At 46.9% G+C, this 22,561-nt stretch overlaps 1 protein-coding gene across 7 annotated transcripts; it reads right to left on the minus strand.

Annotated features, from left to right (window-relative positions):
- Nucleotides 1-253: 253 nt before the first annotated feature.
- LOC102933505 (inner centromere protein) lies at nucleotides 254-22,447 on the minus strand. Of its 7 annotated transcripts, none has more exons than XM_043548494.1 (18): nucleotides 22,315-22,447; nucleotides 21,449-21,562; nucleotides 17,567-18,342; nucleotides 16,488-16,539; nucleotides 15,506-15,539; nucleotides 13,995-14,112; nucleotides 13,023-13,116; nucleotides 11,737-11,875; nucleotides 11,527-11,661; nucleotides 9,811-9,822; nucleotides 8,764-8,873; nucleotides 8,303-8,423; nucleotides 5,401-5,496; nucleotides 4,713-4,843; nucleotides 4,414-4,501; nucleotides 3,969-4,079; nucleotides 1,253-1,412; nucleotides 254-616 (listed from the first exon to the last, which is right to left on the minus strand). In XM_043548494.1, exons 1-18 carry the CDS (start codon nucleotides 22,443-22,445, stop codon nucleotides 402-404), a joined length of 2,637 nt encoding a protein of 878 aa, XP_043404429.1. In that variant the 5' UTR covers nucleotides 22,446-22,447; the 3' UTR covers nucleotides 254-401. The 7 variants fall into 7 exon arrangements, with proteins under 7 accessions (XP_043404429.1, XP_043404427.1, XP_043404431.1 ...); XM_043548492.1 differs by having other exon boundaries at nucleotides 4,713-4,876; XM_043548496.1 differs by having other exon boundaries at nucleotides 4,713-4,876; nucleotides 22,195-22,333.
- Nucleotides 22,448-22,561: the final 114 nt, after the last annotated feature.

The raw sequence follows: 22,561 nt of genomic DNA on the forward strand, positions 1-22,561 counted from the left end.
TTAGGGCTGGAAGAGACCTCAGGAAGTCATCTAGTCCAATCCCCTGCTCAAAGTAGGATGAACACCAACTAAATGAATTGGAGTGATCTAGAAGTGCCAACAGCAGCATGGGTACACATAAGGGAGGGGGATAGAAGGAAGTAAAGTGATACTGAGGGGGCAGTGCTGTAGTTTAGTAGGCCTCGTCTTCCCCACAGCAAAACTCGAAGTTTCAACAAAAACCCACCCCAGACAGGAAGGAAAGTGGCCCTGATTATTTCAACACGAACTTTTATTTAAGCTTTTATTCTATGCAAATATTAAAAAAACCAAAACAGATCTTAGAAAAGATTTTTTTCTTTACACAAAAACCAGGACAACATGGAAATGACAAGTGGACAGAAGAGGGACACTCTCCTTCCTCAGTACTTTTTCAGTTTGTAGGGCAGGCCCAGTGTAGACTTGGTACCGGGAAGGGGTGGTGAGTGCCAGACAGCAGAGCTGGTACGTTTGAAATATCGTGGCTTGTTCTTGTAGAAAATGTCCTCCAGTTTAGGGCTTATGATCAGCCCGAAGAGTGTCTCGATATTTGGAGGGTTGTAGTATTGGTATGTAACAGCTTGATTAAGCTGAGCCCCTGGGAAAATAACCACCATGTTACACTAACAGTCTAAGCAGCACCTCAGTTCTCCTGTTAAACCTCACTCCCTTGGTACCATGATTACTGTGAGTCAGTGCATGGAAGCCAAGATCTAAGAGCAACCCTCCAGGCTCTATCGCCCTGCGGAAGGGCCCCACAGAGCCAGTCCTGGAAGAGATTTGGGGTGGGCATGGCAGATACTGAATTCTCAGTACTGGATCAAGGTTTTTCCTGGCTTCATATAGAACCTTAATTCCCCCTCATGCAGACAATATAATTGGTTTCCAAGGCATCTTTCATATTCCAGGTATCCCAAGTACTATGGAAAACCCACCACTGAAAGAAAGGATTGCCTGGCACTGGTGAACTCCCTAGCCTTCTGTTTTCAAACAGTGCAAAAGCGCTTCAGCTCTAGGGATGGGCACAAGGGATTCTGAATTAACAGCTGAACAACAGCACCTGCTCAGACTACCACTCCAAGCTAGTGCCACATGGCACTGCAATAAGTTGAAGTCTCATGCACTTCTGGCCTAAATTGTGTCTTCCTCTACTTCTAAGCCTCCCTAAGAAATCTGGGGTCTTCCAAATTCTCATAGATGAAGTTTCAGTGGGTATAACAAAATATGCACGTACCAGTGGCCCAGACAGGGATGGGCTTGCGGGGCTGGCTTTCATCATCTGTGGAGTCATCACTGTTCAGATCCAGCCCATAGTTATTTGGATTTACCTTGGGAAATCTGGGTTCTTTTGAGCCTAAAGGGGGCCCTTGATAGGAGTCAGAGACAGGAGATTTCTGAAACCATAAAGAAAAGTTAGATATATAGCCTTAAAAGAAAAACAAACCAACCAATTACCTTATAATGATACTTCTATGTAGTGGTGCTGATAAGACAGCTTGAGTTTCCAGAAAGAACTCACTGTTGATTTTGATTAGTCTATTAGTTATTTATGACAGAAATATCCCAGGTTCTAGGAGCAGGAGATTTACATTGTGTACTCCAAGAATCACTGGTGCCAACAGCAGGTGGTAGGACAGCAAATATCAGCACCAATAAGTTTAATATGTACAGCTTTGCTGCTATCCATACAACACTAGGTTTGAATCACACATTACTGTTCTGCCATGAGTCTCCATGGGCAGGAGAATGAAATAGATACTCTGCCCTGGAGGGAACAAAGGTGAGCCATGGAAGACAGGAAGTGGCAATGGTATGACTCTGGCAGTCAATGTCACGTTCATACCTGAACTTCAACCCCACTCCAAAACACCAGATCCAGAGATCATGCCTGTCTGTTTATGGGAAGGCAAAAACAGCCACATGATAATTCAGAAGGAATACACGGCTTAAATGATTTAGGCTGGGATTTTCAATTGATCCCAACTTCCTTAGATCCTTGTTTAGAAAAAACAGCATTCTTCCCCTGCACACCCTGTAGGGGCTGAGCAGGCTGCTTTGGCTGTGCTTCCAACCCATGCCAACGGAGAGGGTTTGTGGAGGGAGGAATTAAGACTTGAACGTGGATCTCTCGTCTAGTAAGCTACCAGGCTATGCTGAAGCGTAACATTTTAAGCTACAGGACTGTTGTATACAACACTGTTTACTCAGTTTATCTGAGTCACATTTGATGTCAGACATTTGCTGTTCTATAATTAACCTAAAAGAAAAATCAAGCTAAGTGTAGAGACTTATCTAAAGCCATGTGTTGCCAATAACATTTTTTAAAAATGAACTGTATACAATCAAAAGATCAAACATCAACAATATCATTCTTGGAACAGCAGGAAGTTGCCCTGTTTTTCACCCTCTAGGTGTTCAGCAGTGGCATCTTTCACACAACAGGAATAGTACCGCTGGAAAACACAACTAAGAGCAGCAACAGCAATTACTCGGATTGTAAACTCACTGATGCTGGTGTCTGTGCAGTATGTACGCTACACGGGACTGAGCGCCATTAGCTCACAGGACCTGTTCCTTCCATCTCACTCCCTCCTCACAGCTGCAGAGGCAAGGAAGCTACTTATCACAGCCTGCTTGGTGCTCCTGTTCTACAACAACAAAATCTCCGGAAAAGCACACACACCTAAGGGGCTTCATACAACCATAAAGTGCTTCGGGAGTCGGACCTTTTTCAAACCAAGGGAAGGAGTCGCTGACTCAGTGTTACATATCTTCCCCACCCAAAGAGAACGTGGGCGTCTTGTATTAGTTGTCAGATACTATGCATAGGGGACAAAAGTCAACATTTGAAGAGCCACCCACTTATCCACCTTTGAATTCCTTCTTAAAGTCTCACTCTGCTGTGATGCCTCTCCTGTACCAGCTGGAAACGATTTGTAGGCAAGTGCCAAGAAGAGAATTGAATTTTTCTGATACTCTCTGTTCATTGTATAACTTCATTCCCCTCACCCTCTCCATTTGTCCACTTGTCACATCCCATCTGACCCCTGGACTGTAATCTCTCTGGAGCAGGGAGTGTCACTTGTCTGTACAGTGCGTAGTACTGTGGGACCATGACAGGAATTCCTAGCGATAATAAAAGCCATAAGACAACACGAGGTTTTAACATTCCACTCCTGACTACAGGTAAGTGCAACACCTAGTCATTTTTAGAAATAAGCGTAAGGACCCATGAGACAGTCACTTAGGCCAATTTCAATGCCTAGAGAGTTTGCTAAGAGCAGGAAAAAAAATGGCTTTGTTCCAGCATGGCTGAGCAGGGGCAGTGTGTCAAAATGAGACCCACCACCTGCTGCAAGGACATTTCTTATGTGAACCCAATAAAGTTTCCCTCATTTTTCCAGTGAGCTATAAAATACAGTCACAGAATACAAGACAAGTCAAGTTTCAGATGGTATCAGGCATCAGACAACCAGAAGTTTGGAAGAGGTAGTAGCTGGCCGCTTGAAAAAGCAAAGCTGATCCCATTGTGCCCTAAGTCTAGCTTTTCAGTTTGATTCACTGAACACTTCTAGGCTATAAACACAATGACGTTTTAATGCCAGTGGTGGTAGTTAGAGAGTTCAAAGCAACTGGAGATACATGGAAGTTTCTCAGCTACCTGGTGTCACTAGAGAGAGGCTACAATACAGCACAAACTCCCAGGATCCCACGCCATCATGTGGCCATTTCCCATCACTTGTTTTAAATTTCAAGCAAAAGGATTATCTCCATTGTTTCTGTGTTGTGCCAAGTTTCTTATGGCTGCTCAGATAAGAGACATCCCTGCTCTCTTTGAAGGAGAATGTCCCATAGAAAGAGGAAAGGTCTCCATGGACCCAGGAAATTATAGCCCAATAGACATTGGAACCCCTGTCTTTGCTCAGGCTCTTGGCTCACGGCTCACTCACCTCCACTGTTATATTCAGCCATTTACTGGGAACAATAGCAACAGATTCTGGTGGCTTGGTTTTATTTTCCTGCAGTTGCTGCCGTTCCTGCTCTTCTGGATTCTGTTCCTCCTGTTAACAAGTCCAAGTTATACACAGATCACTCTGCTTTCAGTCCCATTGAATCTGACTTGTCCTATATGAGAGGCCCTAGTCTCCCATTCATCCCCTCCCTCAGCAGGATGGGACACTACCCTATGAAGGGGACAGACACTCTCTCCACAGTGGAGGAACAGCAGCAATTCTTTGTTAGACTCCAATGCAGCCTTTTGCTGATTTGGACGTTAGGTAGGCCTCAGTGCTACCCTACACGAGGAGAATGCAGCTGGTAAAGCTAAAGGCATGCTCAAGGCCACAGACATAAATAGAATAAAGTCCACTGCATGACAGAGTCTCAACTCCCTACCTTCTTTTGGTTTTCCTCCTCCTCTGTAACCACTGCCAGCTCCATCTGCAGGTGAAGGGCCTTCCCCTTCTCTTGCTGTTTGTGACTCCTGGCAAATCAAAGCGTAACTAAGTGAGTCAGAAAGGACCCAGGTCATTTCCCATCCAGGATGCTCCAGTACCGGCCTTCTGCACCCAGAACCCTCCGCTACAGCCCATCGCTCACACCCTTCTCCTAGTACCGATAAGATCTGCTTTGCCATGCTTGTCGCTCCACCCCCTTCCCTCTTCTCAGGGGTGTGGAAACAGGCTAGCTCTCACCTCTCCTTTGCCTGTTCCACCTGTTGCTGCTCTGCCAGTTTCTTCAGCTCCGCAATCTTTCTCCCTTTGTCCTGCTGTTCACCCTCTCTCCTCTTCTGCAGTAGCTCCTGCTGCTTGCGTTCATCCTCCTCCTGGGAAGGCAAAGCAAGTCCACTTCTTCTATGCTAAATGGGGAGGGTGGGTGAGTTATGGGTCAAGTGCCCTCTCCTAACCTTAATGCTACCTGCTCTGACCCATCTTCATCACCACCACTAGTTTCTTGGACCTTAGTTGTGCAGCCCCGCCTCCGTGGGAGAGGTCAGTAAAAACACCATGCACATCTATGGTGCTATGCAACTCATAATGGTGAGATGCATTAGAACAAACTTGGAGAGTGACCTTACACTGGGAAGGAAAGTAGTGATAAGGCACCTCAGTCACAAAAGGAGTAGGAAATTGGGGGGAGGAGGAGGGGAGGAGAGGGAGAGAGAGACACAGTGTGTGTGCGTGCGCGCGTGTCTCTCTCTCTCTGTATGTGTGCGGAGGTAAATCTATTCTGACATACTCATTGGCCTGTTCTCCCGCAGCTATTTACTGGTTATTGTTCTGCCCTCTGCCCCATATAAAGCACACTGTGCAGATTTCCCATCATTCTGTTTTTCCCCTGTGAACTCTTCTCCTTACAGATGGTACCTAATCTTGCTCTTACCATCTGCAGCACTTTCTGTTTTCGGGTCTCCACATCCCCAGCCATCTTAGCTATTTTTTTCTTCATCTTTTCTTCTACCACCTTCTCTTCTCGCACCTGAGAGAATCACACACATCAGGTCTGAACCCTGCCCAGCCTTATACGGGACAGTCTTGACATGTTTATCTACAATAGAAAGAAGAGTCAGGAGCTCTTCAGGAGTGTGAGGCCCATCACATCCCATAGGGGACGATGCCTTTCTCTGGAGCGGAGTGAAAGTCCAAAGCCCCAGTGAAGCGTGTACATATTTTAAAGGCAGATGGCACCCAGTGCAGCGAGTTCAGCCCCAGTCACAGTTCACAGGAGGAGAAGACCATCACCAGGAATACCTGGAAAGAGTACATGAAACAGCATTACACAGAATCCAAAATACAAGATGCCATATTGCTACATGACCTTCATCAGAACAAGGGAAAGCCAGCAGGAAGATGGGCTTCTCTTTTGCTTAAGGTACAGTTTTCTTGCAGACAAACTGACGTGCAAAATGAACTGGGGACATGGAGGTGAGAAGACCACAAATGCAAGATTCCTTCACTTTAGCTGAGTGGCCTAGCAATAAGCAAGAACGCGTGGAAAGGAACATGTGGTTGAGAGAAGAATACTGAGGACTGTATGTGGTTCTGGTTGTTAGTGCAGGAGAAAGATGCAGTCCTTTAGTCTTTGCCAATAACCTTGAAGGATGGATCCTGAAAAAATCTGCTTTATGCCCCATCACCCAGAATGGGAACAAGCTCTGTAGCGTGTTGAGTTTTCGTCCTCATTTGGAAGAAGAAAGAAAAGGGGGAGAGGGGTTCAGTGAATGTCAACCTTCTCCCAGAGCTTAAGCCAAACCAACCAAGCTGGATCCCCAGGCTCTTGGGCTGCCCCTAGAACAGTGGTTTTCAAACTTTTTTTCTGGCGACCCAGTTCGAGAAAATTGTTCATGCCTGTGACCCAATGGAGCTGGGGGATGAGGGGTTTGGGAGGGGCTCAGGCTGGGGCAGAGGGTTGGGGGTGAGAGCTGCGGGGTGGGGCTGGGAATGAGGGGTTCAGGGTGTCGGAGGGGGCTCTGGACTGTGGCGGGGGTTGGGGTGCGAGAGGGGGTCAGGGCTCTGGGGTGGGGCTGGGGAGGAGGGGTTTGAGGTGTAGGAGGGGCTCTGGGAGGCTCAGGGCTGTGGCAAGGGTTTGGGTGCAGGAAGGGGCTCTGGGAGGCTCAGGGCTGTGGCAAGGGGTTGGGTGCAGGAAGGGGCTCTGGGTTTGGGGGCGGGGTGGGGGCTGAGGGCGGAGGCAGGGAATTGGGGCACGGGCTTACCTCACGCGGCTCCCAGTCAGTGGGACAGCAGGGGTGCAGATGCAGGCTTCCTGCCTATCCTGGCACCGCGGACCATGCTGCGCCCTGGAAGCAGCCAGCAGCAGGTCCAGCTCCTAAGCGGAGGCGCGCAAGCAGCTCCACGCAGCTCTCGCCCGCAGGCACTGCCCCCACCGCACCATTGGCCAGGAACCGGCCAATGGGAGTGCGGAGCCGGTGCTTGGGGTGGGGGCAAGGCGTGGAGCCCTGTGGCCCCCATGCCTAGGAGCTGGACCTGCTACTGGCCGCTTCCGGGGTGTCGGAACAAGTAGGGACTAGCCTGCCTTAGCCAGGCAGCACTGCTGATGGGACTTTTAAGGGCCCGGTCAGCGGTGCTGTCCAGAGCTGCCGTGAGCCAGTCCCTTCCATGACCCAGTTCTGGGTCGCGACCATAGTTTGAAAACCACACACAGCACATCTCTAACTCAGCAGCACCTACTGATGAAGTGTTGGAGCAGCAGCTATACCCCAGATGCAAACAATGCTCAGCGCTGGAGCATTCTGCATATTCTCCCTGGTCTCTGCCACATGAGCCGTCTGCAAGAGCGTGCCTCACAGAAGTGGTATAAATAGAGACATCTGTCACACATGCACCTTTCAGCAGAGCTGTGCGTGGTTGTCAGTAGGCTGGAACCAAAGAAAGCAGCTCTTCCACTAGGAACTATTGCATCCAGGTGCAGGGACATTGGCCTTTGCACTGAAGGTGGATTACAGGAGTGGCCCACATGCTTTACTGCAGTGTAAACAGAGTGACCTCCCTGCTCCAAGTACAGGTCTGTTTGGACCTAATTTTAAGCTTGACCAGGACTGGAACCGAGCTCACCTGATCCAAGCCTGAGAGAGTCGAGTTGTTCTCTGACCTAAGCGCAACCCTTCCCAGGAACCTGACTCAGCACCCACAGGGCCTGCAATGACTGAGCACACCCATGGCTGCATACTGTGTGCTGTGGAGTGAGTGTGCCAAGGAGCTGCAGTGCCCGTCACTCCACCGTGCACACACAGCACAGTGAAGTAGTGGCAGCTGGCAGGAGTGGGGCACACAGCTGGCGCCAGGCTGACCCCACAGGCAGGAGGATGAGAGCTGAGCCAACCCAAACCTGAGCACCCCACTCAACCTGGACCCAACACTTGTATTCTGGTTGCAGGGCACAGGGCCTGCTGATAAGACCTTGATCAGCAGAACTAAAAAGACACCGCTACTAGTCCTCAAAGAGCTTAGAGTACCATAGACACCGAAATCCACGATAAGCATAATTAACACTGTTGAATGGACTTGACAGAGCAGAGCCTTTCCCTGTTGAACAGAGAACTACAGATAGAGCAAAGAGAGTCACTTAGGGCCTAATACCGAGTGGCCTCATTACCCACTCATGGCCTCTGGGGTCAGTGACACTAGCATCAAGGATTTTAGTAACTGCCGATACGTTTATCACACAGTGAGGCAATCCATCGCTACGTCCTACTGGGTTCACTGCCCATTGCCGTGAGAAAACCCAACTGTCCCCAGGGGCTCTGTTTCCAGGTTGGGTCTCTTACCTTCTCGCTCTTCTCCTCAGTTTGAGAGAATTTCTGTTCCATCCGCTTTTTCTTCTCCTCTTCCATCTGCTCCACCCGTTCCCGAGCCTGCAGTGCCTTCCTCAGACGCTCCTCACGCTTCCTGGGGGATGAGTGGGGACAGTTAGCTTTGGCTGCACTGCGGATTTGCCCTGGTTACAGCTATCAGTGCCCCAGTGCTGGAACAGCTCGTGCACTGGTGCACACCCCCAATGCAGAGCGTAAGAGCCTTTCATTGGCGCAGCCTACCCTTGCTTCTAACTGGGGTAAGCGCCACTGGCCCCCAACAGCAGCTGTACACCATTTCCACTAGCTGTTTGCACTAATGTAGCTGAAGCTAGATACCACTGGCAGTAATCAGGGCAAGTCACCAGTGTAGACAAGACCTTGAAGTGATTCAGAGCTGAGCCAGAAGAGGAGCAGCTGGAGGGGCAGCCACTCACAACTTCATCTCCTCGAGGCGCCGTCTTTTTTCCTCCTCCACTTTCTGTCTTCTTTGTTGCTCTGCCTCCTGCTTCTTCCTCAGGCTCTCCAGCCGCTGGCGCTCCTTCTCCTGGGGTGGGCGGGAAGCTCAGATTACACCCAACTGCTAGGGCTTTTTTCTGCCCCAGGCTACTTGGGCACAGGAAGCCAGAGACAACACACCAGGAAACTGCAGCTTCAGTCAGAGACACATTCACACTCCCTCTGGAATAGGCACATGTGTTAGGAAAGAGAGAGCGCTGTTTTGGCAGCAGTGCTAGTTCAACCACTCCATTTCCTGAAGAAGAAAAGGAGCTCGGAGGGTGAGCGGGGCAGTTCCTGTGAGTAAGACACCTCAGGCTCAATATCCAAGCAGAAACAGTTACTGCAGAGGACACAGTCAGGCAAAGACACCATCAGTGACTGTGCTGCTGTATTCACCACAAACCACCAAATGCTACTAGCCAGTGTCAGTGCTACAAACATGAAGATTCCTCCATTCTTCTGAGAGCCCTGAAGAGGACCCCTTTATGTCCTTTTTAGACACATGGTTTTTAGTCTAGAAGATAGAATGTGAGACCCTTTAAGTCATCTAGTTCATTCCCAGTGGCCAAACCATGATTGTTCCCTACAGTATATTCTCCAGGGCTTTGGCCAGCCTAGTTTGAGTGACAGAAGTAGTATCACTTCCACCATTTCCCTTGGAGACCATTTTACACACCACGAGATGTCCAATAGCAATCCCCTTCATCAGAGATTCTCAGTTTGTATTTGCCATGGCTGAGTTTTATCCAGGTACTGTTAGATCCCCTTTGGGCCATTCTGAACAATTCTACTCACTTCCTGGTGTACACACCATCCACATGCTGCCCAGTACGTCATTTCGCTCTCAGGTGAGACTCGGAAGAAATATTAGGTCTGCGCGCAGGTTAGTGATGAGGTTAAAGAGCTGCCAGTGCCCATTACAGAGGTAATAAATGTGCCCACTATGAGCCCACAGACCCTGTGATTAAGGAGTCATTACTTACAACAAAATCCCCCTGTTTAGATATAAAAGAGGAGAAACAAGGATTACTGCTTCTGGAACTAGCCAAGTAAACCTAGAACCACAACCTTTGGACTCTAGTCTCATCTTGCCCAGTGGTTAGTTACGATGATCCAACAGCTTTGGTTCTCAATGCGCTGCTGGTCTTACAACTGTCCAGCAGCCTGCTGGACAGCAGAGACCCAATTTCAAATTCAAAGAAGTGTCCACTGACCATCCTAGAGTTTGGTCTGAACATGACAGGGTAGCCAAGATTTCTCTACATGCATAGGAAAGCTTTAAGGAGTTGATGTTCAAGGTCACAATATGTATTGAGACTTTGATATTAGCTAACTGATAAGGGTAATGGAAGACCAGATTCATCACGATTTTAAGGTGCTCCTATTCCATGAAGGGGTTATAAAAATGCACATTTTCAAACATCCAAAAATTCATCCAAACCTTTGTTTCCCTACATGATCTTCCACTCACCCCAATGCAACAGCTGATGCCGCCACCATTACCCCAGGACCAACCTATACTCCTGGGGGAATTTTGTGCCACTGTGCAACGTAGAATTTTGCAGAAATTAATGTTGGGCACGCAGAATTTCCTTCCCATCCACACAGAAATCGGCTACAGAGATGTTGGCCACCACTAGGGGCCGCTGGACCAGGTTGCGAAAAGAAAACAAGGCCAGGGGCTGAAGTGAGTGATCTGGAGGGTTCCCAGTAGCTGCAGTTCCTAGCACACCCTGTAGGAAGGAGGTGGCAGCACGCAGGAATCTCTGTGCAAGCCCGGGACTCAGCATCAGGCTGTTTCTCCCTCTGGATCCCTGTGCCCTAGGAGGGCAGGGTCCATGAGTGTGTCAGCTGGAAGGGGGGGCATGGCTGGGCTCTGCGGGAGGTAGGGAGTGAGGGTGTCTGGCCCCCAGCTGGGCTCTGTGGGGGAGGGGGCAGAGAAACAGGAACTGGGTTGTCGTAAGGGGTTGTTTAACGCTCTAACCCTAGTGGAGTATGTGTGTGTATTGTTAGACACATACTTGCTGACAGGTAATTTTGAAATAAATTGCCAAAATTGAAACTGATTATATCGTGTTATTTTGACAAATAAAATGTGTAGAATTTTAAAATATTGTGTACAGATTTTAATTTTTTGGAGCAGAATTCCCCACAGGAGTACCAGGCAGCCATAAAGACAACTGCTACAGGGGAAACTATCCAAACCCAGTACTTAGCATGGAAGAGATTGTCAAAAGGATTTTCAATGGGTTAAGCTAAAAACTACAGGCAGTCAATTTCATGCTGATGAAAGATACCAGCATGGCAGTGCACTCCTGTACATCCCTTACCCTGACACAGCCTATGCTGTACTCTTCCTGGGGACGGAGGACTTTGCTCTCCCATAACACCAGTGCATCTCACTCTGGAGGGAGCATCTCCAGACATCAAAGGGGAAAATAATCTCCATGGCCCATTCAGTTTTTAGCCTCTCTGCCAAGACCACTGAGAGGAGAGAGTTTGGGTGCTGGATCTGACATTCAGTCAGCATATTAGAATGGGAAGAGTTGTGATTTAAGTTTGTTCCTTGGTACCGTTCCTCATTTGGAATCTTGAATCGCTTGTGATGCAGATTTGCAGTGCGTATTTCAAAGCGGACAACCCTGCCCCACACATTTGCTCTTCCCTTCTCACCCTCAGGGAAAAGGCATCGACTCTACCTTGGAATCAGGTCGGGTAGGAGTGTTGCGTTTTATAAGGTTTTTCATGACACTACTGTGCCCTGCAGACCCTGGGGTCACGAGCAGCTGGTTCTTCTGCACCGTCTGCAAAAAGTGTTTGAATGGACGCACGACCTATGAGGAGAGCAGAGGGCATCAGAAGGGGATCCAGAATAGGGAGAGTGATGTGGGGCCATGGAATCTACTTACCTTGCTGGCTGGGCTGGGCGAGGCTAGAATCTTGCTGGCAGGAGAAGAAGTGGTCTTATCATATGAAGGAGAGAAGTCACAGTCTTCTAGCTGCTGCCCATTACACAGCTCATCCACTGCTTGCTTATAACTCTGTCTCCTGAAAGAATAAAGGTGGGTTATAGTGATGCAGCACAGGAAACATCATTCCTGGCCTCCACTTCAGCCTTTAATTCATTTTATACAACCCCTCCTGCCTACTCAGCACCATCAAGTGATCTGTGATGCCTATGTGAACACACCACATATTCAGAACACACAGCCACGAAGATGCTAGAAACAGGGGATGGGAATAGGTGCGAGGGATGGAGGGTTACTAGACTTACAAAACAATAGTTGAGATAGCCTCTCTCACTAAGCAACCACAATGTTATTCTCCAGCCCCAGCTTCAGGAAGTGACAGATGTGAGTTTCTGATAGATGCCAGATTGTCACAGCCAGCATCAGTAATGCAAGGTGGGCCAGGGCATGCGGCATAGTCGAAAACATGTTGTGTACTGTCCATACCCAGCACCACGTGAAAGGTTTAGTTTGCTTTGAAGAGTTTTTGTACATTAGCTTATTTGTAGTGCCAGAATTTGCTGCCACTTTTCCCAAGTACCCCAACTACAGGAGATGCTGTAGATTTCACAAGATCAAACAGAGCCTGAATAGGGGGATAAGAGGTTGAAGAAGGACAGAACTGAGAGCAATAACTGCATTTAAATTGGCTTTAGTGGATCTTTTACTATCATTCTCTTGTGTATGTAGGAGAATCAGCAGCTGGGGAAGTGAAGGAAAGAGCCAAGCCCTTAGATATTTTAGGCACTTAAGAGAAGAGTCTGTTCAAACTATTCTATGAAGTTGCTGCGCAGCCATCCTTAGCCACCCCACTCCTCCCCTCCAAGCAGCACTTAGAGACTTACAAACACAGTTCCTTACTACGTCCCTGGGGGGAAGAGGGTACTATTCCCATCCCCCAAATGGAAAGCAGATATAAGTGACTTGCACAGAGTCGTACCTAGGTTCCAGTCCCATCTGTGCCTAGTTCACTAGGCCATGCCGCCTTTCAAGGCACCCTATTTTGTATGAAACTGATGAAAATCTATTACCCAAAAATGTTGGCACATTATGTGGATTTGAAACCCTCTTTGGCCAACCATACCAAAGCTTTCAACCAAGGTACTTGATAGATAAAAACTTAGTCATTCCAGATCACTAGTCTATTCCTTTTCTCTCGCCCAGCCTGAGGCCAAGGAGGAACATACCGGATACTCGAGGGCTGTTCCAGTGGCTTTGCATTCTGGGGCTGCTCCCTTCTCCCTCTGCTCTGAGAAGTGCTGCTCTTTTTCACATGGCTCTCTGCGAAGAATACGACAGTTAGTTCCACATGAAAGGGTTCCTACAGCAGAGGTCCGATGCCAGAGGTTCTTGTCTTCAATGCTCCCAAGACAAGCCTCATAAGCATACTGCAGAACACAACTGCTAAGAGCTGTGCCAAATCAGAAACCTTATACTGAGATAAAACAGGAGCACACTAGCTATTTTAAACACAGGTTTTGTATCTGTGCATTAACCAACATCAAAGAATAGTATTAGAGTATGCACCTTGTATGATCACACGCCCCTCTGTGTGGAGACCCTTGATCAGACAGATAGCATGCTAATCCATTAAAGGATTTTGGACACTCCACCCCCACCCCAATAAAATGCTCTAACAGGATCCTCCAACCAATGCCTCTTATGGGATTACACATTTCCTACAGTAAAAGCTGATCCCATCTCATAGTTCCTCATTTTGCAGCCCCTCCCATCTCACTCTGCCTCAATCTCATCTTGTTCCGCCTGAGTTTGTTTCATGTATCACAAGATAGTGTTACTAGTCCAAACACTAATTACTTTTGCTCTTTAACACTAGACACTGAACTAAACCGAAGCTTGAAGATATTTTCCTCTACAGCTCCCCACCCATTAGTTGCTCAGACTGAAGTTGTTTGTACAGACTCTGTCCAATTGCTCATTTATATTTTGCACATTTATGAAAACCCTCTGCTGAACGATCTAGCACAGGACAAATCTTACTCCCCTCTGGAGACAGCAAAGAGCCCTTGCAGGATAAGTTTGGTCAGCAGGTGGCAAAGATGCAAGACAGACTATCAGATCTTTCATAAACCCCCAAGGGACCTCCACAGTCCCATGCTTCCTTGCTGTTCCACCAACACAGTTTTAGCAATATTTACCTTTACAATTTCCTGCCTGCTGCTCTGCCCCATTTGGTGGTTCAGCCTGAGCTGACAGTTCTGCAACAGGGCTGCCTTCACTTGGAATAATGAAGGTTTTCTGCAGGTGTTTTGGAGCCTGTGGGAGAAGGAAGCAGACCTTAGCAAGACTCCCCGCACAGAAACAGGGCTTCAACAAGCATTGTGTGTCCTGGGAAGGGGGAAAAGGAGGATTGCAAAGCCAGTGACTCTGGATGCACTCTTCACTGGTTGCAGCCCTGCTGCTAACAAGCCAGGAACTGCTCTTTTCCTCTTTGTAATGGCAGGAGGGCAGACCCACAGAGTGCTGTTCTGGCTACTACGGACACAGGATGCCTGCTCATGGAGCAAAGGCACAGCAGGGTGGTAGTGTTACAGATACCACCCCCAAAAAGCAGAAGTGTCAGATTTGTCCTTCTTCCACTGGGACTTTAAGGTCAAGATTTTTATAGACTGACTAGCAAGTTTGGGTGAAACAGCTTTGAGAGGTCTGATTTTCAGAGTTGGTGCTCAGCAATTTCAGGGGGGGGGGGGGGGGGGGGGGGGGGGGGGGAGAATCCCTTCAAGAGTTTCTAGTTGGACACCCACAAACTGAGGCATCCAAGATCACTAGTCACTTTTGAAAATCTTGGCCAAGCACCTTTAAAAGTCAGTTTTAAACAGCCCTAGATTGAGGCTGCCAGCCAGCTAGTGAGGGAGGCAACAACCTCCCTGCACCAGAAGGATTAGAAAAGGCACAAGCTCCATAGGCGTTAGCACCTCTCCTTATAAACAAGGCACTGCACCATAACACTCAAGCCACACAGCTCCCCTGCATAGACATGTGTGAGAAGTGAGGAAAGCAAGTGATTCAATCAGAAGCTTACACAATCTGGGTGCATAGGTCTTCAGAAGGGTCTGTCAAAGCTCAATGGAAGCAAGTTGTAAAACGATGCTGACTTGTGAAATGAAATTATAAAATGTTCTGATACAAAACCCTAATTTTACTCATTTGTATTATGATAGCGCATAGAGATTCCAACGGAGACTAGGGCCCAGTTATGTTAGGTGCTGTACAAAACAGTAGGGCTCTAAGGAGCTGACATTGTAAACAGACACAGAAGAGTGAGTAAAAGTGATACAACATAAAAGCAGAAGATTGGAAACCAAGACATGGAGGGTAAGGGACAGATTTTTAAATACAAATATTGTTAAAGATCTGTCCCGAAGTGACTCACCCAAGGTAATACAGGAAGTCTTGTATTTGAAGCCAGGTCTCTGACATCATAGTCTAGTGCCATAATATACCAAAACCCAAGTTGAGGGGTCTTTACTTCCTCAGAAATTTTGACTCAGACAGTTGAGACAGAACAATCCCACAGACACATTCTCCAGTTTCAGTGACAGTGATTCTATCAGCTCAGCAGAGAGATCTAGACTCAGGAGCTGGCAGCTAAGAAGCAGTACAGTTAACTGACTGCATTTGTCCTAGGAAAGCCTGACCTGGGCCTTACCTTGTCACATTCAGCATTTGGTTCCAGTTCAGGCCTGAAGAGAGAGAGGTGTTTTGACAAGTTATCTGGTCTCACAGAGGAAGTAAGGAAATTATGGGTTTTATTCTTGTGGTGACGCAGTCAGAGGCTTCTAGGCACCTTGGAAGAGCACATTACTGGTGACCAAGACCACAATCTGACTATCTGCTTCAGTATATTAATTTTATCTAAGTGTAGTGGGGACAAGATATTCATTCTGATCAATGGAGGAACTGTTCGCACATGCTGGAGTCAAGACTCATACACTGAAGTCTAACTCCACAATCTTCAGGCAGAGAGTGAATTTACTTTAGCATGAGACCCACAAACATAACCCTGTTTGAACGGGCTAGATGGGGATGGCACAGTAAGTTGCTGAGCTATATGCTAGTGAGTTTATGCCCCTTGTAAAAGGTCTTAGCATTGCTCAGGTCAATAGGTAGGATATACCAGAGCCCTGGGGCACAGACAGATGAGCCTGCCCTACCCTGCAAGTCTTGGAGACCACAAACTGCACACCTCTCCAATCTGGTGATGGGGGTGGAAAGGGAAATTAGTTCACAGGGGTCAGGAAGTTAGTAAGATACATGGGACACAGCAAACTGGAAATATTCACAGATAGAGCCTAAGGGAACAGTTTCTCAGTTAAGCTGGCCGATATCTTGCAGTGCACTGTCATTCTGCACAAGCTGAAAACAACCATTCAGCCTTTTTAGGTAGCTCAGTATAGATATTGGAGAGGAAGAACAAATCATACCAGTCTTGCTGTCGGAGAGGCTTGCAAAATGGTCAGAGTCTGACGAAGGGCCACAAATACGCAGCATGAAGTGTTTAACTACCAACCCCAAGCACAGGTGAAGGTTACAGAACAAAGTATTCATTTAGTGGCTAGGCATAGGAATGACCTGTACAGTTTTGTGCAAGATTTTCTATAGCTTCTGCCTATTCGACAGAGCAGCCTCACCTGACATTGCTGGTTGCATCTTCATCCACAAATACCTCCAGGGAGCTGTGGCCTGGAAGGAAAAGGATAAAGCAAGACACTAGCTAGCTTGGTGCTCTTAATCGGATGCATCCTATAAGCAGCTACTCCTGTGCGATACAGCCCCTGTCTCCAAGGGAAATATTGCATTCCCACCCATAGATTTCCATATGAGCTCAAAGCACCCTTGCTTGACTTTCTACAGCTAGAAGTTGCTACATAGCGCTATGAACTTGAGAAGCACCATAATGGCCCAAAAACCATTTCAGTACCTCCCAAGCTTCCTTCCATATCAGCTGGAGTAACTCTGGAAATACAGAAAGATGTACTCAAGTCTATATTATGGAGAGGTCACTAGTAATTCCGTAGTTGAAGCTGTGGAGAATTTCAGTTAGAAAAGGGTTTAACTCCTCATTAGGGAAGAAAGCAAGTGTGTTTTGTATTTCTGGTAACTGCCCCCAAAGAATAAGTGCACAAATTCAATATTCTGCAGCATTAACAAGGAACTTCAGTAGCTTAGGACTCGGCAACTACTATCTGAAGTTTCAGGACTTATGTTTCTCTTCCCCATCAATTTACACACGGCTTTAACTTCAATTGGCTCTCCACAGCATCTCATGCATAGGTTAGGTTTCCTTTTTTTTTTTAGTTACAGTTTTTACTATTACTGTATGACGACAGCGTGCCATGGCATTTAGTTTTGTTTGCCTAAATTCCATGTGCTTCAGCACTTAACTGATGCAGCTGGAAGCCACTTTGCTTCTACAAGCAAGAGAGTTTAAGGAACTGAATATCAGCAGACACTTTCAAAGCCCAGAGACTGTGCAGGAGAGGGGTGGTCTGGAGTTTGAGCCGGAGAGACAAGAGGACTGTTAGGCCTTGAAGCTTTAAGACACTGTAAGGTGAGCTTTAAAAATTTCAGTTGTACTGCCCCTGCACAAGCAGCCTTGCAGGTGGCTCTGAGCCCCTCTGAGTCAAACAACACACTGATGGACAGACAGAGCAGTGAGGCTTTGAATAAAAGGACACAGTAAATTGCTTTTCAGAATTCACAAACTTACAGCTCACATGGCTGGAGGCTGAAGAGGACTCCCGAGCTGCCTTCTTCTTAGAGATAGCCCTGCTGATAGATTTCCGGATCATGCTCTCTCTTTTGCTGGCCAGAGAATACTTCTCTGCTAGCGAGGTCCTGCGGTGCTTATGGGACTTACCCCTCTGACTTCTGCGTGTAGAGGGACGGCTCGATTTGGAGCTTGTTGAGGTCCCTGTGCTGTCCTTTAAGTCCTGGAAAAGCTCCTTTTCTGGCCCCTGAGCAGAAACAACATTCTCATCTCCAGGCTCCCCATTTACAGGAGCTTTTGGCGTGGACGTATTTGCTGTTCTAAAGTTGGGATCACCCCGGTCTTCTCCTGTCCCCTTTGCCACAGGAGTGTCAGGGATCACCAGTGCCAAGGCTGCAGACATAGGCTGAAGTTCAGTAACCTTAGGCTTCTTGGGAGCTTGGTCATCTATACTCAGGGAGATGACCTCCAAGGCCTGGTCGATTATTTCAGGCCTATTCCTCTTCAAATACAAGTCAGCACCACTGCGGTTGTCGACACTGATTTCTGTTAAGGGAACCCGCCCTTCTACTAACAAGATCGTTGGTTTCTCAGCCACTGCCTCCAATGAAGCAGGAAACTCTGTTTCAACCTTGGAGTGGAATCTTCTTGTTGAAAAAGAAGCATCGACTCCCTGTTGAACATCACTGGGCTTTTCCAGTCCCTCTTTGCTTCGGAGCCTTTGGGAAACTTGCTTAGAGGATGCTGGCTTGAGGCTGCTTCTCCTTCTTGATAACCTTAAAACAAAGACATTTTTAAGTCAAATGAGGCAGGATTTTTCTCTCCAGCCATTTCAGAACCTAAAACTGACATCACTGATTGTAGACATGACTCTCAGTATTTTTTACATGCAACTATGCTTATTTTCCAGGTACAACTATTTTTAATGAGATTAAGTTAATAAAACACTGCACCGGAACTCAGGAGACCTGGATTCTATTCCCTGTTCTGCCTGCTGGGCAACACTGGCTAGGCCTTCCTTTGGCTCAGTTCCCACCCCATATCTGTAAAGTTGGTATAATGATACTTATCACTTTTGTAAAGCACTTTAAGATCTACTTATCATAAGAGCTAAATAGTACTACTATCAGAGTGTTTAGAAAGATATTATAGGCTGAAGACCCCCAGTTGTAAAAACTACCATTCCATTTAAAACCTCATTGTCTTTTCCTGGATCATTCTCTCACTCTTTACTAGGGATACTAACATGCAGATAGGATCTCGATCCTCAGGAGTCCCAGTTGGGGATACCATGAAACACGGGGCGGCCTGCTAGAAAGGAGCAAAGCAGATAGGCTCCAAAGAATTAAATGTGTAGCACTTGGACAGGAAAGGGGAACATAAAATGATGTAGCAGTATCTGAAAGGGCAATGCTGTGTATGTGGGAGGAATAAGTACAAATAGGATGAAGTTGCCTAAAGAATTTTTACCCGCATCATCAGAAAGCTTTTCCTGCAGAACGAGGTCCGTCTCCAGCATCACGGCTTAAATTAATCACAACTGACTCAATGTACAGAGCAAGCAGTGAGAGCAAGTGAACTTCTGAAATGAGATCTTGATTGCACACAGAAGTATCCTTGTGTAACTTGAGAGAAACAAAAAACCCCAGCATCATGTGATCAGATCTTTTTCTAAATGGAAAGACTCAGAGTTCAGGGATAACTTCCACATGTACCCTGAGATTTCCCTAAGTGGGAGGGAGTGTTTAAAGAGTGACAAATTGACCATTCCAGAGAGAGAGGCCTAATTTTGAGAAGGTGGGTTTACAGCACTTCTGAGAAACAGAACCCTTTAAGGGGTCTCAAGTTGGGCACCAAAGAAAATCAAGTCAGTTTTGAAAATCTTGGCCTAGGTGACTAAGCACAGGGAAGTGTGAATTTCTTTAAGACACCACTCTTTTTTGGAGGGTGGGAGGGTACTCACCATGTAATTAAGCAGCTAGCTTCTATCTGGACATTTATGATTCCTCCCTGCTCTAGGCTCTGGACATGTTCTCCTCCCTTCCCATTCTCTACCATCCAGTTTCAGCCTCATATTTAGTTCAAATCTCTCCTCCCTTCCTTCCCCCATGGGTTTAACTATGGTTACTGAAACAATACTGAGCACAAGGTATCCTATGCTTGCAGCAGTTCAACTGCATACAATGCAGACAGCTCGTCAGGTGTAGGCAGTTTTTCCTATTGTACACAGATCATTAAAAACATGTACCCCTCAAATGTCAGGTATCAGACAGCACACCTGTCCTAGATGGATTAAACCAGGGGTGGCCAACCTGTGGCTCCAGAGCAACATGCGGCTCTTCAGAAGTTAATATGCGGCTCCTTGTATAGGCACCGATTCCGGGGCTAGAGGTACAGGCGCCAACTTTCCAATGTGCCAGGGGATGCTCACTGCTCAATCCCTGGCTCTGCCACAGGCCCTGCCCCCACTCCACCCCCTCCCCTGAGCCTGCAGTGCCCTCGCTCCTCGCCCTCCCCCCCAGAGCCTCCTGCACACCACGAAACAGCTGAACAGAAGGTGCAGGGAGGAAGGGGGAGGCGCTGATCAGCAGGGCTGCCAGTTGCGGGGAGAGCTCATTGGGGGCTGCTTACATATTACTGTGGCTCTTTGGCAATGTAAATTGGTAAATTCTCGCTCCTTCTCAGGCTCAGGTTGGCCACCCCTGGATTAAACTTTGTGAGCTTTATAGAAGTGGATTGGAAGGATAGATCTGAATGGAAATGATGGGTACTTTGCAAATGAGGTACAGGAGAGGTTCCAGGCCTAAGGAGTGATAGAGAAAAGAGTCTATAGAGAATTTAGAGGGCACAGCAAGGCTGGAGCAGGCAGCCAGCAAACATCCTACTTATAACCCACAAATTTAGTTTTTGCATCAGAAAGCAAGATGAAAATGGTTGCTGGGCCATAAAGAGAGAAAGAGAGGGTTTGACAAATATTTGAGGTACTAAGATTTCCTGACTCTGTGGTTTTGTTTTCCTATTTTCAAGTGTTTCTTCCCTCTGTAGTGTGTGTGTGTCCTGTCCCCCCGGGCACAGAGCAAACAACAACAGAAACTGACAAATGATACAAGGATAACAGTGAAACTGACTATACACAAAGGCTGTCAAATACACAAAGTAAACAAACTGAGAAAGCCTTAGGGTAAAAAAGACTAATAGAAATTGACACATTAAGTTGATAGTGTACCCTTAGTTTAACAATATTTAGGAGAGAAGAGACGTTGGCTTTCTCCACAGTTTTCTTCTTAGGAACTACTTTTCATCTTGATGGACACGTGTATAAAACCCTCTTCCTATATTTTTTTGGAATCACACCCTAATTAAAAATGACATTTAAAAAGCCAAGCATAATCAGCTATGTTAGACACTTAGCTTATAAAAGTGGATCCTAGAAATCCACTTTAAATTTAAATCCATGCCCTTTGAATACTTCTTGCATTTCTCTCACCTTGGGCAATTAAAATAGAAAAGTCAGTTTCATTTTTAATTTATAGTTTCTAAAAATTTCACTTTCAAGTTATCATGCATTAACACAAAGGATTAGATTGCAAACAGTTGAAATAATGTATTTTTAAAAAGCATTCATTGGGATAAAAAGACCGAGGAATATTTCCATTTGTCTTACGTTACTGTAAACCACAAGCTTATACAAAATCGAGATTTTGAACTAACTTTGACCTGGTAGAGTCACATTAAGTATACTAATAATGTTTAAATTAGCACATGTATTTAATTATCGATACAGGTGTGTATATATTTTATTGTAATGGGTAGTTTACTTTTGCCTCTGGCTTGTTTGGTTCTGTAGTCTGTTGGCACAGGAGCTCCAAGGCAACCACCTACCTTTTTCTGGTCAGTTCATTGTTCTCATCCTTAAGAGATAACGAGCGCTTCTTCCTACGGTATTTCTTCTGTGATGGTGTTTTCGGCATCAGCTCAGGTTCAGCGCTTAAGTTGCTGTTAAAAAAACAGAACACAAGAGAAGGAATTTATTTCCTTGCCTGAACACCATGCTGTTCAACCCTTAGCAGCAGCATGTTGTTCATTACAGTGGGAACAAGGCCAAGAGATGCCAAAAGTCCAAGATACCTAGGGAGGTGATGCAAACGCCATCCTTAGAGGTTTTTAAGGCCCAGCTTGACAAAGCCCTGGTTGGGATTATTCAGTTGGTGTTGGTCCTGCTTTGAGCAGGGGGTTGGACTAGATGACCTCCGGAGGTCTCTTCCAAACCTAATCTTCTATGATTCTATGAAGTCTTTCCAATCAGCGGGTTAGGGACATTCTAGCAAGACCACAGACACTGAACACAACAGGCTAAAACAAAGTGCCCAGCATACAGATAAGGTAAATCACTAGTAAGCAGAGGCAAAAAAAAAATGTTATAGTAGCAACTGAAAAAGCCGGGCTCCCCAGTGGCCTTTAGTTTGAAATCTCACTGAGACTGGCATTAAAACCAGTCCCTGAGGACTCTCAATTGCAATGGTTAGAAGTTCCCACTGGCTAATCCTATAAAACAGTAGGAGAAAAAATCATCAAGCAAAGGCTGCTTTTCACAGGGGCACATTTGCACAGAGGGGCTCAGGACTCACGGGACACACTGTCGCACACATCAGAAGGATCCCGAGTACTGACAGCTGAGAGAGAAGGAACAGCCTGTGGATGAGCCCATCAGAGACAGCTCCGCCCTTCTGCCACCCTGATGGTCCTACCTATCGAACATCTTCATGGCCTCCTCCTCAATTTCCCGCAGCCATACCAAGTGCTTGTGCTCAACATTGCACAAGAACTCGGACAGCTTCTGACAGCAAACCTCCAGCAGGTGAGTGGGACCCTCCGCCATGGCTCTGCCTGAAACACAAGGGGGCGGGGGGGGGGGGGAAGCCGGTGTTCATTAGCACCTGCCTGCAGCACCGTTCACCTGGGACACCAAAGCCACCCGCACTTCCCCCCAGCTGC

Source organism: Chelonia mydas, chromosome 6 (assembly GCF_015237465.2).
Source record: "Chelonia mydas isolate rCheMyd1 chromosome 6, rCheMyd1.pri.v2, whole genome shotgun sequence".
NCBI lineage: Eukaryota > Metazoa > Chordata > Testudines > Cheloniidae > Chelonia > Chelonia mydas.

What these genes read in the sequence shown, in the direction of transcription:
- LOC102933505 (XM_043548492.1), bottom strand. Translation starts at nt 22,445, where the DNA reads ATGGCGGAGGGTCCCACTCACCTGCTGGAGGTTTGCTGTCAGAAGCTG. An exon ending in GCCATGAAGATGTTCGATAG is followed by an intron (nt 21,563 to 22,314) that starts GTAGGACCATCA and finishes TTTTTTTAACAG; the next exon opens with CAACTTAAGCGCTGAACCTG. An exon ending in GGCTGAATATAACAGTGGAG is followed by an intron (nt 1,413 to 3,968) that starts GTGAGTGAGCCG and finishes TTATGGTTTCAG; the next exon opens with AAATCTCCTGTCTCTGACTC.